The sequence below is a fragment of the Phlebotomus argentipes genome, unplaced genomic scaffold (assembly GCF_947086385.1).
Source record: "Phlebotomus argentipes unplaced genomic scaffold, Phlebotomus argentipes genome assembly scaffold_18, whole genome shotgun sequence".
NCBI lineage: Eukaryota > Metazoa > Arthropoda > Insecta > Diptera > Psychodidae > Phlebotomus > Phlebotomus argentipes.
This window is the reverse complement of record NW_026776177.1, coordinates 2,948,946-2,964,458: the sequence shown is the minus strand read 5'-3', so window position 1 is coordinate 2,964,458 and position 15,513 is coordinate 2,948,946. Positions and strand designations below refer to the sequence as shown.

Sequence of the window (15,513 nt, the reverse complement as noted above, 5' to 3'; positions counted from 1 at the left end):
GTAACTTAAGCCTAAGATTTATCATGAAAGTTAAGTGCAGTTGTCTGTTCATCGCATAAATGGTGGTTAATAAAGGAATTATATACTTTTAAAAGCTTCTTTGTACGAGAAAAAAATCTCTTCTTTATCTCCCATAAGCATTTTATTTGAGTATCGACAATTTATCGCTTCATCCTTTGTGAGTAAAGATTCTTTTTTTTCATTCACTTCTTTTGAAATTATTTCCATTATTTGTTCATTCTTCATTTATGAGAATTTTTTTTTTACATAAATCAGCACCAATATTATATAAGTTTACATATGTCTTGGTTTGTTTCATTCTTCTTTTTTTTTTTAACAGCTAAATGATAATACAGTAAACTGTTTTTTTTTTCTTCTTGGATTCATGTGTTGCTCTCTTTTTCTTCTTCTTCATCTTAAAAGGGGAAACGTTTTTTTTTCTTAAATTTTTTTTTCAATAATTTCTTATCATGTCTCGAGGGGAAATGAAAAAGCTGATTTTCAATGGCAAAAAGGTATTAAAAGTTATTATAGTTATTAGTTTCTTGTTCATTTTTTTCATGTTTCTTTCATTAAATATCTCTATATTTACATATTTGTTTTTATTGATCTCTATTCTTCTCATACGATTACAATATAAGTTGTCTTTGCAATATCCTCACTTCACATGCCGTTATAGTACATTTTGTATATAATTTTATTTTCTCCTTATGTACATTTTACGAGTACATATTTTTCTCTCATATTTCTTTCTTCTTCTCTTGTATATTCTATTCTTCATTATGAGGGCAGTGATAATGTCTTTTTTTACTTCTTTTCTGTCATTTTATAAATTTGTAATTATGTTTCACATTACGTTTTTTTTTTCTTTATGAATCTTGTGATTTTTCATCCTTAAATACACGCAATTGTCATGATGGAAAAGCCCATTGAATATTATCTTGTTCAATTTTTTTTTCTTTCTTCATTATTCCTTATCTCATCTTATATACGAATTACAGAGAGTCAAAGGTATTTTTTCTTGTTTTTTTTCTTCCTTGTGAGAAATTGTTTATGGAAAGAGAAGAGACATACAAAGTTTGGTTGAAATAATGGCGCGTTTTTTTTCTTTTTCTCTTAAAAAGGAATAATTAAATGCAGAGAAATCACTGGGTTGTGATGACATGCTCGACATCTCTATTTCTCTCAAATATCATCATACAAAGTCGGACGGAAATATCCCATCGAGTGTTGGAAAAAGGATAGCGCTTGAAGGGAAAGAATACTGTTGTGGTTGAAGTGTTGCAAAAAGTCTCTGAACAGAATTTCTGATACTGAAGACAACTAGAGATGATGAAAATGGAACTGAAGGGTTTTTGGCACCTGTATGCGATCTCTCTTCGGTTTTTTTTCTTCTTCTTATCCTACACTGAACTGAGTTCTACCTTTGCGAATTTGGGGGGAGCAGAGAGTGCCAAAGAGTTATGCCTATATGAAGATGAAGTGGCTCTGCAGGGAAAACAGCTTGACTTGGTGTGGCGCCTTTCCGCGGGAAGAGCGTGGATTTCTGCTCGCGGCATCGCGCAATCATTCACCCTCGGAGCCCTCGGAGAAGTGCCCTCTGACGTCCAGGGCGCTGGCCAGCTGCAGGATGATGTGGGAGAGCGACGGATGCTCCAGCAGCTCCGCCGCCGGCAGCGGAGGTTCGCACCGAGGACGCTGATGGCGACCCCTGAAGCCCCTGTGCAGGCGCAGCACGACGTCGCAGAACACGAACCGCAGGATGAGCGTTCGCAGGAAGTCGTCGCCGAAGAACTGGACATAGGAAGAGTCTGCGGAGACGCGAGGGGGTGAATTGACTGTAAAAAAGATTCATGCTGGCTGAATGACTCACCGATATATCCAATTCCTTGCTCAATCTCATCAATTCTGCATCGGGTGACGAGGCGCGAGGCTTCCGTCACGAAGCGGTCCACATATCCCTGACATCGCTCCCAGTGATGAATTGGAACGTCGCCAACGTGGCAGACGTAGCAGATGGCGGTCAGGGGCGAGTGGAGGAAGAGCGTGAACAGAGATCCGTGGTGCTGCATATCTGTGCGGATTTCTTCACATAAAGCCCCATCGTGTCAAAGTTCAGCCCACACACACGCCCTCAATTGCACTCGAAGACGGACGCGATGAAAAATGCAGGACATCTCTAGATAAATCCTTCCACGTTTGCAAATGTGGCGCGGAAAATGACTCTCTCTCTAGAGCCTTTTGTTTTAGTTTCAATAGTCTCAGAGATTATTGACTTGCGGAATTGTGCCAAGAATCCCTTTTGTCAACCGCATGAAAGGTCCTGCAACTTTATGGCTCGCATTACGTCTTCGAGTGCCAAGTAAGGCGGCAAATTTATTACCTTGGAAAGCAATTGGAATATCCTGAGGCGACATGAGTGTAACGAGAGGTTGACCAAAGTATCTGCAAAGACAGAGAGAGATTTGTGTGTGAGATGATGATGGCAAGGAGACGGAAGGGTCCTGTGGCGTGCGAACCTCGGAATGTGCTGAAAGACGAAGGAGTTGTCAGAGTCTATGATGATGAACATGGGGCGGCGGGTGAAGGGATAGAGATCACCCGGGTAGAGGCAATGAGGCTCCTTGAACACAGTCGATTTGCCGCGACTCGACAGTCCAGCGTCAGTCCCGTCGCGCTTTATGCTGGTCGCGAGGCCACCGAGCTCGTATCCATAGTCCTCGGGGTGTTTGGTGGTGGAGAAGCAGCCGTCTGCAGACATGTAGAGTAGCAGCGCCCCGCCCGGTGGCAATTCTTTCAATCCACTAGCTAAGAACACTAACAGTTGACTAATTGAAGGCTTGTAGAGTAGATATTTGTGTGGATTGTCTCGATAGTGACGCCGATCGCCATTCTCAATGTACCCTAAGGAGGATGTGAAAGAAAGGCTTGAATTTTGTATTGATTCATGGGGAAAAATCAAAAATTGAATATTTTGTGTAAAATATTTAAAGAAATCACATTAATTTTCTGAATATTTGAGTAGAATTTAATTATATTTGAATATTTGATTATTTTCTCCACATATTGCCGCCAGAGGGCAGCAAAGTTGGCGTAGGGGACGCTATTTGTATCGCATTTTCCGAATAATTTTATCTCTTGACTTCCTAACGTGATCCTGATCAGGAGAGAAGGAAATTTGAGCCCAAGAAATTCTGATTGAACTTCTACATGCCTTTAAAGCTTAAATTGCTGCCCTCTGGCGGAAATATGCAGCGAAAATAATCAAAGTTTATGGCCTGAAATCGCGAGTAACTCTTCCCTGGTCAACTCACCCTTTGAGCCTGGAACGCATCCGTAGCTCCGTCCGCCGGCCGGACTGGCGTCGTGGACAACGTGACTGACGTGCGGATGATGAGCGGCGGCAGACTCCTGGGGCTCCCGCTCCAGGGTTTGCAGCATCCTGAACATGTCCATGGTGAGCTCGGAGAACTTGGCCTGCTCGCAAGTGGAGCCCACGATGAGGATCTCCTGCAGCGTGAGCGTCATGTGGGGCGACCGCTCGCACGGTGGAGTCGTGAGCGGACTCAGCCTGGAACCAGAACCACTTGACCAATTAACAGGTGTAGCCGCGCAGTTCTGCTGCCGCACACAAATGGCCCGTGCTTTCGAAAGAAATGTGATGTGTGGTGTTGATGTGTGATCGAATGAGTTAATGAAGTTAAAGAGGTTTGGAGATGTGAGATCTCCTTCTATTATGGCAAATCTCTCTACGTGACATGATATGGTGGTGTACTTACGGCTGGCGTCTCTACCTTCTTGTCAAATATGCTTTGGATTGTTACTGAAAGAGAAGGGCGGTTTTGTGATAAGATCGGCGGTGATCGCCTACAACCTTTTTTCATGGAATGAACGTTAGAGGAATTTTGATGAGGGAACTTTGAGATGCATCCTAAACGGGCCAATTTGTCATGATTCTCATTCAGAAAAATAAATTCATTAAAACATGGGATGATCACAGTCTTTTCTTACATATTACTTATAGTCTCCTGGAAGAAACACAGAATCCATTTATAGCACACATTTATACGAGAAAAAATACAAGTTTGGACACTGAGAATAGCATCACTTTGGATAAAGACTCAAATAAAAGAATAAGATAGGCAATTGTGACCACAAAGACAGTCCATCTTTGCCGGTCACAATAGCAAGATTATTACACAGAAGATACAGCAAATAATAAATATTCTAGACACACTCACAATTTAGAAGCTGACTTTTACGTGTTAACGTGTAGCGACACTAATTGCATTTTATTCTGTTATATATGTGTTATATCCATTGTTAGAACATATACTTTTGTGTAGTGTAGTTTTGAAATAAATCGGTGAGCGAGTTCAAAAATAGAAGGTGAGGAACAGAATTAAAATACATATATCTGAATGTTCAACTGTGTTGTGTTTTGAGTGGACAGGTGATTGATTTATTTAGATGAAAAGAACCCATAAAAACAAAATAAGAGAACTGAGAGTGTTAGTCTGGACGGAAAATTGATTTATAAAATTTACAGACCAAATATATATATATATATATATATATATATATAGGAAGAGAAGTAAAAATAAGTGAGCTCAAAAAGGCAAAAACTTGTTGAAAGCACGGGCCTCAACTACACTACACTTTGGCTTCTAGTGTTGGTCGAAAGAACGTTTTTTTTTTCTGGCAAAAAAAGATACTGACAAAGAGATGTGAAGGAAAGGCGTGTAGACGCGTCTAAGGCTCCTCTCACCTGTGCGACAGGACGATGGGATTGGTGTCTGCATGGAGGACGGCCACGGCCGCCTCCGCCTTGATGAAGCCCTTGATCTCCTCCAGGACCAGCGACCACTCCAGCTGGTCCTCCGGTTCGTACGTGGTCGTGTACTCGGCAATCTGCTTGTCCAGCTCCACGACCAGCTCGCGCACCAGCTTCATCTTCTTCAGCAGCAGGCACACAACGATGAAGCGCGCGTAGTAGCGCAGCTTCTTCACCATCAGGTCGGGCCGGTCCTCCTTGATGGCCCGCGAGTAGTAGGCCCGTCCGCGGATGGCGGCGTAGAACTGGTACGCCTCATTGAGATAGTTGGTCTCACTGGTGCGCAAGCTGCGGAAGAAGAGACACGCTTTGCCAACAATCCATCCGCCACTGCCCCAAACTGCCCACACAACTCACTAGTAGTGGTAGTACAGCTGCCCAATCTTGCTGGCAATCTCGCCAATCTGCCACCGCTTGAGACCATACTTGGAGTCCAGGATCAGGCGGTGCTGCTGCTGGAACTTCCACAGCTTTGTGTACACATCGAATGTGCGCCCGAAGTAAGCTTGCCACTGTCGATGGCCATACTGAGGCAAATCTCTGCAAGAAAACCCTTTGAATTAGAGCATCCTCAATGCACAAGCCTCACCAGTCTCACCTCAGTCCATTGAACAACTGCTTCGACTTCTCCAGGAGGTGACAAAATTCCAAGACGATTTTTCTATCCTGCTCCTCACTCGACTCCATTTTCACCATTCCGCTTTGGCAATCTTACGAATCATCCTTGTGAATATTTCAGATGGACGTCAGTGGCATGTTCCGGCCGGGATGCCGGCCGGGAGGGTGGCGAAAAATGAGATTTTAAATTTAATGGGAGATCTGTGCCAATGCCTCAACATATTTTATTCCCACCCTCGGCCAGAGAATGTTGATGAATATCTGCAGTGTTTTGAGTGATTTGCCGCTCTGCAATATTGCTACCAAGGATGGGTTAATACACTACAAATGTGTGTAATCAATTAAGAAATGCCAACGAATCGGAGAAAAGTGGAAAAAACGTCCACAATTGCACATACTTCTTGGAAAGTTGGAATGATTTCTTTACCAACAACTCAAAGTCTACGCAGAGAAGAAACTGTCGGTAATGGGAAAAATCCTGAGTAATCTTCCCCCAAGTCTGGTCACCGCCACACAGTATATATATGTGAGTGTGTGGTGGTGGTGTAAAAATGCGAGGGTGGGCAAAGTGATGGAATTGCTTGGAGATTGAAGATGCATTTATCAGGCGGGACTAAGTTGCAATATTGCAAATATAGGGCGGTGTAGCACACAATTGATTTTTCCCGCAACTTTTCCACTCTTTTTTATCCCACAATCGCTCTAAATTTATCCTGGGAAATTGCCGGACACTCTTCGGTATCGTGTTTCCTTGTGGCGAAGTCCCACTTCTCGAGCCAAACCCCTTCGATCCTCAACCCCTCGGGCGCGCCGCGCTCGCCCTCCGCAGCCCAACAACAATCCCACAACCCCTGAAGATGCACTAATAGGGGGAACATTGGGCTGGAGGTGTGTTTGTGCAGTGAGTAAATGTGTAGTTTATATTGATTTTTTCATGTGTACGGGCTCTCGAATGGGTGAAATGAGCCACACGGGATCCTCCTCGCCTCCGTGGGCTGTCCGGGAGTTTTGTTGGGGGCTATTTTTGGACTCCAGCAGAGCGGCTATTTTGGGCCAACGAGCGAAGGAGAGAGGAGCAATAATTGATTGATGTTCTCACCTCAAACACCACGACACACTGTCTAACTCAACGTTTTCGCCACATATTGCCTTCACTTCAAGTCTGTGCAATTTACTTCCCGTGACTCAAAATCTCAACAGCAATGATTCACTGGGATTGTCAGAGAAATTTTTCACTGCCCTCCAAATCGCACACAACTCCGATATCTGTGTCACTTGTGAATTGGGCACACAACTCTTGCGGTGAACCCTCACCGTCTTCACCACTTTTGTTTCCCTTTTTCACAATTCAATTAACTATCAAACTTGCCTACTGAGCGCGAATAGAAGCCTACGTATGTGAAAAATTTGCGGCCAGAGAGCGAGACTGAGAGAGAGAGCGAGAGCTGAAGATACGGAGGAAATCACAACTTTAAAATTGTCGACACACCATCGCGGGGACTGTTTGGTCTTCTCTGCAGCGCCCCTTTGGGTTTTGGGCTCTTCTTTTTTAAAAAATTCTAATCACACGACACACGCTGAACTCGCTACGATGAGTAATCAAATACAGTAATTATTTGGTAGTAAGGCAAAAGCAGTATTCTTTTCTTCACTAAAAGAAGGTGTTAATATTGTGTGTGTGGTGTGTAAAAAGTCCGAATCACAATGGCGTCTCCGACGATGGCTGAAGGCACCCCTCAGCCGCCGATTTCCTTTAGTACACACCCGAGCGAGGGGGTGGCAAGATGCCCGGCTGGGTGAGAGTGAGCGCGACAAACTCACTTTCCCACGCGATTTTCGCCAGAAATGAGGGTTGGTTGGGTGAGAAAATCCGGCATATTGTTCTAACTATCGATTTTTCCTGCCATGCCACGACATTCATGCCACCTCACGGGGAAATTCAAACCCTTCTGCACCCTCAGGGCTTCCAACAACAATCTGGACTCAGTCATGCGACAGTTGTCCTCCTCTGAGACACACTGCCATGAATTGTTCAACGCAAGTGCTTGATTGATGATCACATTGTGAGCGAATGTCTCAAAGGGGGAGATAAAATGTCTTAAATCTGCACAACACTTCCAAACACTTCCAAATTTCCCCTGACACTTCTAGAACTACTTGGCAGCAATGGTGCAGAAACTAACGACCTCTCTGACTTGAGCATAAGAATTGATGCTCAAGTGATGAATTAAGTGCGAATTATTCACTAAATCTGTCCATGATTCGTTACATAACCTAGAAAATGATTTTTATTATTAATTCTGCGTGAAAACCGAAGGAAGTCCAAAGAATTGGCACAATTTGTCAGTAAAATAAGCACTCGCGAAAGGAATGCTTTAAGCTTTAGAATACTTTCACTTCTTAAGTACTTTTGACTGTATTATCTCCCCCTTGGAATGTTCTATCAAGAAAATGTCACAGAAAGAAAAAAATGCTCAGAATTGTAGATAATAAACACATGAGATTTATTTTTTTGTGTGTCGAAGAATCACAAAGAAAAGACACAGAAATTGCGTAATGGAATAACTTTTGCATTAGCGATATTTTAATACAATTAATAAAAAGAACTAATAATAATACCATTTTGTACGTTTCATGACTAGCTTTCGGTGTTTGTGATTGATATTCACTGAGTTGTTCCGTCCACTTAAAGCTAGATGTCTACAATTGAGTAACGTAAGATTGCACAGCAGAGCCTAGAGTGACTCTGTCTGGCCTAGACTTCGCCCTGTGGTTAAATTAAAATACATCCAAGAGATACATCACAAGGTGGAATGGCAAAATATTCGAAGAGGAGCAACTTTGAGAACCTAGGAAGGGACTGAACGGAACCTAGAGTACACTATCATCTAAAATGGGTACAGATCTACCACACACATAGCCTAACTTGATAAGATCCTAATGCAATTTGGCTTCAAGCAAACTACATTACAGGGAGTTAAGGATGCCTTTGGTTCGATTAATCTTCCACGATGTTCAGGTCAAAGCCTGGGATGTCAGATTTCTCCTTGCAAAATGTGCTGGATCTCTCCAGCTTGCTGGTGCTCTCCTTCAGAATCACCTCGTCGCTCTTCTCCTTCGCCGGCTTCTTGGTTGTCTTCTTCTCAGTGCCTCTCTTAATTCCGTCTTTGGTTGCTGTCCGAGGCGTTCGCCTGGATGGTGTTGAGCTCTTGGAGTCCTTGCTCTCCTCTCCCTGCACCTGCAGCTTCTCCTGCTGCGCCTTCTTTCTGTTCAGAATCTGCCTGGATCTCTCCGACAGGAAGCTCTTCCGCACCGACGGTGGATTTGTGGTTGGCATGGTTGACAAGGGAATCTTGCTGCCACTCTTGGGTCTGTTCTTAGCATTGTTAGCCACCGTCGAGGCGATCGATGGGAAGTCACTGTAGGAACTCTGCACAGACTTTGTGTTGCTGCGCTTCAGTGACTCTTGAGACTTGTGACTGCTCTTCACGGACTCTGCCAGTGAGTCAATGGACAAATTGGTTCCGGAGTCTTTCTTTTGCAACTTCCCTGACTCCAGACTCTCCACTTTCATTGGCTTCAGTCGCTTGGGGAAGGCATTGGTGTTGCTCAAGCGATTGAAGACATTGTTGGGATTGCTAGAAGCCGCTTTGGTGGTCCTAGGAGCTGTAGATTTGGTCTTGACCGGATCCTTCCGGGTCTTAGCCTCTTCCTCCTTCACCTTTGGTTTGGACAAGTCTCTGTTGGCCTGAACGCTCTTGTCCACCTTCTGATAGGCATGCAAAGTGTGGTTGTCAACCGCATGGGATGTCTGAGTGTACGTGCTGGGCCTCAGACTGCCCGAACTGGCGACAATCGGTGGAATAATGTGACGCCCAGCAGAGTGGGCGTGGATCGCCAGTCTGATCTGGTGGAGACTTTGGTTCCTGTTGTGATAACTGGGCGATTGATTGTGTAGATCTCTGTTGATGGGACGAGATCTCCTCTCTGGGTGATTGTCTGGGATTCGGGAGAGCTTCTGGATCTTCTTCTTCAGCTCACCATCCATCCTCTGCCACGCATTGGTCCGCATCGCCTTTGAGCACTGTCTCACCAGGCACTGTTCCACTGCCGACACAATTGCAGCCACAAGATGGATGAAGTCAGTGCTCCAGTCCACAGAGTCCCTGTCCTCGTGGATGTTCCTCTTCTCCGTCAGGACAATGTTGAGTCTGTTGGCTCTCTGGTAAGTCCTGCAAGCCTGCTCTGGACTGAGTGTGGTCGCTGTGCGGAGGAGGAAAGTCTCCAAGCGTGCAATGTCACCACTGCGATCGTGGCCGAGAGACAAGAAGGAATCACTGGCCAGGAGTGATGAGAAGTGGTCAGACACATAAACAGCAGCAGCGTCCATGATGTTTCTAATGGTGTGATCCACGTGAAGAGCCCAGCGACAAGGTGCAAGAACAGACAGCAGATCCTCACTTTCCAAGTAGAGATTCAGCACATTTTCGCTGGTCTGGAAATTAAGGATTGTCATTAAAACACTGAATATAAAGAGACTAATTAAAGTTACAAATGTGACTAAAATCTAGAGGAACAGAGTATTGAAAAACCTTGAAAAAGTCACTAATCTAATAAACACTTTAACTGAATTGAGTTGAAAAAGTTCAACAAGTCAAATCTAATCTAAATTCAATGCTGAAATTAATTTGAAGAACCCAAATTATTACCCATATTATCACTTTTCTCTTGGCAATCATCTTCACCTGAAGGAGAGATCTTTAAAGTCATGTCAAGTGGCCGAGCAAAGCCTTCACTTACAATGTGGTTGACAATCTGCTGCTGAAGTCTGAGCCTGAGATCGGACGAGAGATTGTTGAAGGCTCTGGTGCTCCAGATCTTCATGTAATACTTGCAGCACCACTTCAGGCACTTCCTGTACAAGTCGTCCAGTCCATGCGTGAGCGCCACCGGGAGCACTTTCAGCACCCCGTCGATGCAGCTGGAGCACGGCTTGTGGAAGTTGTGGCAGTAGTTGGTCTTCAGCGCGTACGCTGTGATCTCCCGGAGGCCCTCGAGTCCCAGGAGGTCCGCCAGCGCCGCCAATTCCATCAGGCTGATGCCCTCCGGCGGATGCGTGGCGCCCGAGTAGATGTGGCACAGGGCGAAGTGCACAGCCTCGTAGGAGTAGCCCGGGAGTGGGATGGTGTTGCCGGCAGTGGTGATCCAATCGCCCGCCAGAATGGCCGCAAAGTACTGACATCGCGAGCGAAGGATGCACTTGTGGGCTCCAATCTTGCGCCCATCAATGTCAATGGACACATCTGTGCCCAATTCCTGCAGGAAGAGCTTCAGCAGATCCTCCCCGAGGCGCCGCGGCTGCCGACTTGATATTGTCGACTCATCGACGGATTCTGAGAAGAGAGCGAAGCGTTGAATCTCAGGGCAAACATGCCTTAAAATGCCTTACCCAATCCGGATCGGCTGTAAGTGGTGCTGGTGGCGCTGGATTCTCCCGACATGTCTGAGATGAACATGTCCTGAATCTCCGATATCGTCTCCTCGCCTACATTGTTCGGCAGGCTGTGGCTGAAAACTGCAAAATGGACACTTGAGACTTTGCCAAGAACACAATGCAATCTCTGCCAATTCTTCTGGATTGCATCCAAAGCCAGAGGGCAGATAAGAAAAAAACTTTGCTTGATTTATGGCCCTGAAGCTCAGCTCGGTAATAATGACTGTTTTTAAACTCTCATCTATTCTTGAGACACTTGAAACTTACCTGAGTTGAGGTGCGGAAAAAGTCGGCTGAGACTGCGTGAGTTCTCAAAGGAGGACGCCAAGTTCACTCTGTTGCCGAATTCCGTGGATTTGGACATGTTCCAGAGGCTCTTCTCATACGATTTGACGCGCTTGTGTTGCGACTGTTTCAGATGAAATGACTTGGGCTTGTCGAGATCTGACAATCTGACAAATCCCGGATCTCCTCCCTCCACCACGGTGTCCAGGAGTTGTCTCTGCTTCTCAATGGTCGCCCTCAGGGACTCCATAGTGTGGGCTCTGTCTCCCTTATCTGATATCTTGACACTCTTCCCACTTCTTCCCGGCGTTTCTTGGTCATCCGTTGAGCATCCCGAAGTCTCACCATTCTGCAGAGTGTTGTCCTCCACGTCCGTGGCGATGGAGGTGAGGGAGAGGGTGTTTGAGAGCTTCCCACCTTCCTGCAGTGGCATCACGTACGTCTCATCGTTCTTCATCTTCTCAACTGGAGCATTTTCCTCAGAAGTCAGCGATTTGTCTCTGTCAGAGTTCGATGACTCCTTGTTGGACGCCGTGAAGTCATTGGATGTGCACGAGGAGCTCGAGAGGATGGGAATGCTCTCGAAGATGTTCATGATGCACTTGCCAGACTCCACAGATGTTGACGGACCTTTTTCCTCCTCCTTCGACTGCGCCAATGTCTTGGCGAGGCGTGACTTTACTGGTGCCTTCTTTGCGACTGGCTTCTTCTCGCCGATGTCAATGAACATTGAGAAGATATTCTTGCTGCTGCCGCTCTTGGAAGTGCCCAGGTCAGGTAGAGAGGTGGGCTCTTTCACCTCTTCGCTGTTCAGCGGAATGTAAAACCCTGAAAGACCAGAGAAAAGTGCGCTTAGAGAGCCTTCTGAGAATTTTACGGCTTAATAAGTGAGTTTACCTGTGGATTTCTTCATGGGTGTCTCGCAGGTGACCACGATGGGCGCGCTCTTGCACTTCAGGGAGTCTGTGTCCAGGGATTCTGACGTGATGATGTCTGGCTCGTGGGATTTCGGCGACAGAGACATGTCAATCACCCATGAAGCCTGCTTCACGGTGGCGTGCTTCAGGAGATCAGGCTTGGAGGACGAGGCAAAGTCCTCCTGGCTCACGCCGCCAGACAGAATGGGACACATCTCTGTCCGCCTCCTCAAGTGCGGACTGCTGAAGACCTTGGGCGAGAAGTCCTCCACTGACACGCCGCCAGACATGATGGGAGGCGATGTGGAGCCTTTCCTTGAGGAGGGCGTCTCATCGGAATCCTCCCTGTCAGTTGGCATCTGGTTAGAGGCTGAGGCTGAGGATTCGCTGAGAGCTTCGTCCACGAGAGCGGGATCGACAAAGTGACCAGAATACTGCCGGATGGCGCCCTTAAACACCACGCTGCCCTGCTTCTTCTCGCACTCCTTCACAACATTCTTCTGCTCCCTCGGCGGATTATCTGTGCTGAACAGCTCCAGTCCCGATGGGAATTTCGCCTCAGCCCCGGAGAATTGATCCTTGATGTCGTAGTCTCTGGTCCTGGCCTGTGAGGCATACGCCAGCTCAGTGTCGTCCAAGAGCGTCGAGGCGTCGATGAAGCACGCAGACACTGGTGGATTCCTGGCCGTCTCCACCTCTGCCTTCTCGTCGGACTGATGGTCCAGGAACTGGCGACAGGTGTCCTGGAGGGACAGTGGCTGCTTGATGAGCGAACTGGCGCTGGCGGTCTTCGAGGGCGCGGGGAAGATCTCCCAAGAGCCACTCTCTGACGACACTGAGCTGGTCTCTAGGGTCACAATTTCCTCATTGTGGCGCTGCTTCTCCTCCTTGGATGACGACTTGGCCGCCCTGGGTCGCTCATCGCCGCCCAGCAGACGCCGTGACTCACTGGCTGAGCTGTCGCTCATCTGGACAAGTGGATTTGGCGTGCAAAATTAAATCATCCAAATGCCGTGTGAGTCCAATTACGGAAAATCGATATTCAGACAGATTTTACAGTGCCGTCCTACCTTCTTTCTTCCACAATCTTCACACAACACCCACAGATTTAATTACATTGCTGCGCGGGAGGGACGCGAATTCACTGAGAAATTCCACTCTGGGATTGTTGGACGCTGTCCAAGACGCGAATTTCTGCACCGCACTTGATATATTCCAAATATTTTTATGCTAAAAACCACCAATTTCGACGAGAGACCGAATTAATGCTCTCTCCAACTTGTGTCGTCTCTCTGCATCAAACATACCACAAGAGAGGTTTATTCTGACTTTAGGCATTGTGCAGATGTATTGGCGAGAGTGAGACAAAGAGATAAACCCACTTTGGATGGGTTCTGGTGGATTGGCATGCGTCGTTATACGGAACAGTTTGAAATATGTTCGTTAAACACTGCTAAAAATCGTGCACATTTCAAAAAGTAACTTACTCTTTAGGTCAGAATTGGTAATGCGTCGGATTTTGGGGAATTTTGGGACAGAGAAGAGATAAAAGTGGTATTTTTTGTATTTTTTCTCATTCTTTATTTGTATAACAAAATTATTTTGGTTTTATTTTGCGCTATTTCTCGTATATTTCCAATATTTCTTCTCTCATATTTTTCATCTGATTTTTTTTTAACTCTTTCTCTTCATTTTTAAAGTACTTTTTTTGTCACTTCAAATAGAAAAGTTATTCATTTTTCCATTTAAAATTTTTTATATTTTTATATCATTGTTTTTTTTCATCTTCATAAACATAAATTGTATTTCATTTTTTTCATTCTTGTTCAACAGTAACAATAATCATAATTTATAATCAGATAAGTACAATAATATCATGTGTCGTTTAAATAGAGTTTAAATATGAAATAATTGATTTTTTTTCTTTACCTCTTTTCAATATAGTTTTACATATAATTTTTTCTTCTTCTTCTCACGTTTTTTTCCACTTTGTGATCTAACGTCGAATAGAGATTATAACAAATAATTATCAATTTTCATTTCTATGGTGTGTTTTTTTCTGTTTTGTTTCTTCCATTCACTGTGACTCTTTTTACGTCTTTTCAATAAATGGGTTTTCTTCTTTTTCTTTTTTAATAATAAGGATGGCTGAAGAGATTCTCTAACTGAACCGTTTGCAATGGTTTGTTGTTTTCTTTCATCGAGTATACGAGTTTATTTTTAGAAATTGTGTGCAATTTTAAATTATCAATTTGTATATTTCACCTTTTTTTTACTTTCAGTTTAATGTTTCATCTCTCATGAAAATATAACTACCGTATTTGTTTTTTTCTTGGTAACCATAAATGCTTTCTATTTTTTATATCTTTAGAATATATTCATCTTTTAATATGTGTTGTTTATTCTAGAGTAGCTAGTTTTTCTTCATCTCCATTCCAACGGCTCTTGTTTACTATTTAGTTTTTCTTCTTTTTTTTTTCTTCATCTTAATGAATCTTTATCAGTTTTATTTCATTCAATGATTCTTTACTAAACCAATATTTCTTCTTGTTTTTTTTTTAAACTTTTTTTCCCGATACAAAAAATATACAATTAACAAATCTAATTCATATTAAATATGGGGTAATTATAAATTTTACCAATATGTTCTTTTTTTTTCAAATTTTTCCAACGCTCATCAAAATTAATGCATATCTGATGTGTGTGTGTTTTTTTGTATATAAAAACTTTTACTTCATTTTTTTGTCACTATTTTTTACTCTATCATGTAAAACAATCGAAAATATCTCACATGACGTTATGCAATGGAGAGAAAGAAAAAATAAATTTGCAAAGTATGTTTTGACCTTCTAAAGGTTCATTTTCTGTTCGATTTTCTGAAATTTTTTTTCTTTTCTATAATATTGTAGGAAATGACACGTCTTTTTATCCTTTGTTAATCGCTCCCATTATTTTTTTATTTATGCAATAATCTCTATTTTAGAATAGTAACTTATTATTTCATCTCATTTTATGGGTGTATTTAATACATTGTTAAGTTCTCTTTCTTCCACCTTTTCTTTTTTAAATCGCTTTATTATATGAAAAAACACAAATGATAATGTGCCTAATTTTTTTCTTTGTCATTTATTATATAGAAAATTGTGCAAATTATTAAGAGATTTTCACTTTTTTTCACTTGTCTTTTTAATTATCTATATAATTCATTACTTTCATTCTTTATTTATATTATCCATTACTTTTAATATTAAAAGTACATTAAAATTGACTTCCTCGAACAGTTCAAATGAAAAAATCAAAGCAAAAGGTTTGCTTTTTTCTTTGCCTTCAATACAACTTTTTTTTCTCACATCCTTATCTCGTTC

The 15,513-nt window shown here is 43.5% G+C and overlaps 2 protein-coding genes across 4 annotated transcripts; both read right to left on the bottom strand.

Annotated features, from left to right (window-relative positions):
* Window positions 1-410: 410 nt before the first annotated feature.
* LOC132260552 (protein SCAI) lies at window positions 411-7,129 on the bottom strand. 3 transcript variants are annotated; one of them, XM_059758754.1, is made up of 9 exons: window positions 6,552-7,129; window positions 5,433-5,557; window positions 5,192-5,374; window positions 4,769-5,122; window positions 3,315-3,571; window positions 2,520-2,904; window positions 2,384-2,445; window positions 1,874-2,086; window positions 411-1,811 (listed from the first exon to the last, which is right to left on the bottom strand). In XM_059758754.1, the coding sequence occupies exons 2-9, from the start codon at window positions 5,528-5,530 to the stop codon at window positions 1,567-1,569; spliced, it is 1,797 nt and encodes a 598-aa protein (XP_059614737.1). In that variant the 5' UTR covers window positions 5,531-5,557; window positions 6,552-7,129; the 3' UTR covers window positions 411-1,566. The 3 variants fall into 3 exon arrangements, with proteins under 3 accessions (XP_059614737.1, XP_059614739.1, XP_059614738.1); XM_059758756.1 differs by having other exon boundaries at window positions 1,874-2,074; XM_059758755.1 differs by having other exon boundaries at window positions 5,433-5,544.
* Window positions 7,130-7,954: 825 nt separating this feature from the next.
* Window positions 7,955-15,394, bottom strand: LOC132260549 (BTB/POZ domain-containing protein 8). Its single transcript, XM_059758750.1, has 6 exons — window positions 13,219-15,394; window positions 12,129-13,116; window positions 11,214-12,059; window positions 10,902-11,027; window positions 10,253-10,845; window positions 7,955-9,947 (listed from the first exon to the last, which is right to left on the bottom strand). The coding sequence occupies exons 2-6, from the start codon at window positions 13,114-13,116 to the stop codon at window positions 8,451-8,453; spliced, it is 4,050 nt and encodes a 1,349-aa protein (XP_059614733.1). The 5' UTR covers window positions 13,219-15,394; the 3' UTR covers window positions 7,955-8,450.
* Window positions 15,395-15,513: the final 119 nt, after the last annotated feature.

Bases quoted from the DNA above. Each gene is read 5' to 3' on its own strand.
- LOC132260549 (XM_059758750.1), bottom strand. From the start codon at position 13,116: ATGAGCGACAGCTCAGCCAGTGAGTCACGGCGTCTGCTGGGCGGCGAT. The intron at 11,028-11,213 runs GTAAGTTTCAAG...TCCATTTTGCAG, and splicing joins TTTTCCGCACCTCAACTCAG to TTTTCAGCCACAGCCTGCCG. The intron at 9,948-10,252 runs GTAAGTGAAGGC...CTTAATTTCCAG, and splicing joins AGCAGATTGTCAACCACATT to ACCAGCGAAAATGTGCTGAA.
- LOC132260552 (XM_059758754.1), bottom strand. From the start codon at position 5,530: ATGGTGAAAATGGAGTCGAGTGAGGAGCAGGATAGAAAAATCGTCTTG. The intron at 5,123-5,191 runs GTGAGTTGTGTG...CTTCTTCCGCAG, and splicing joins CAGCTGTACTACCACTACTA to CTTGCGCACCAGTGAGACCA. The intron at 2,446-2,519 runs GTTCGCACGCCA...CTGTCTTTGCAG, and splicing joins GTCTTTCAGCACATTCCGAG to ATACTTTGGTCAACCTCTCG.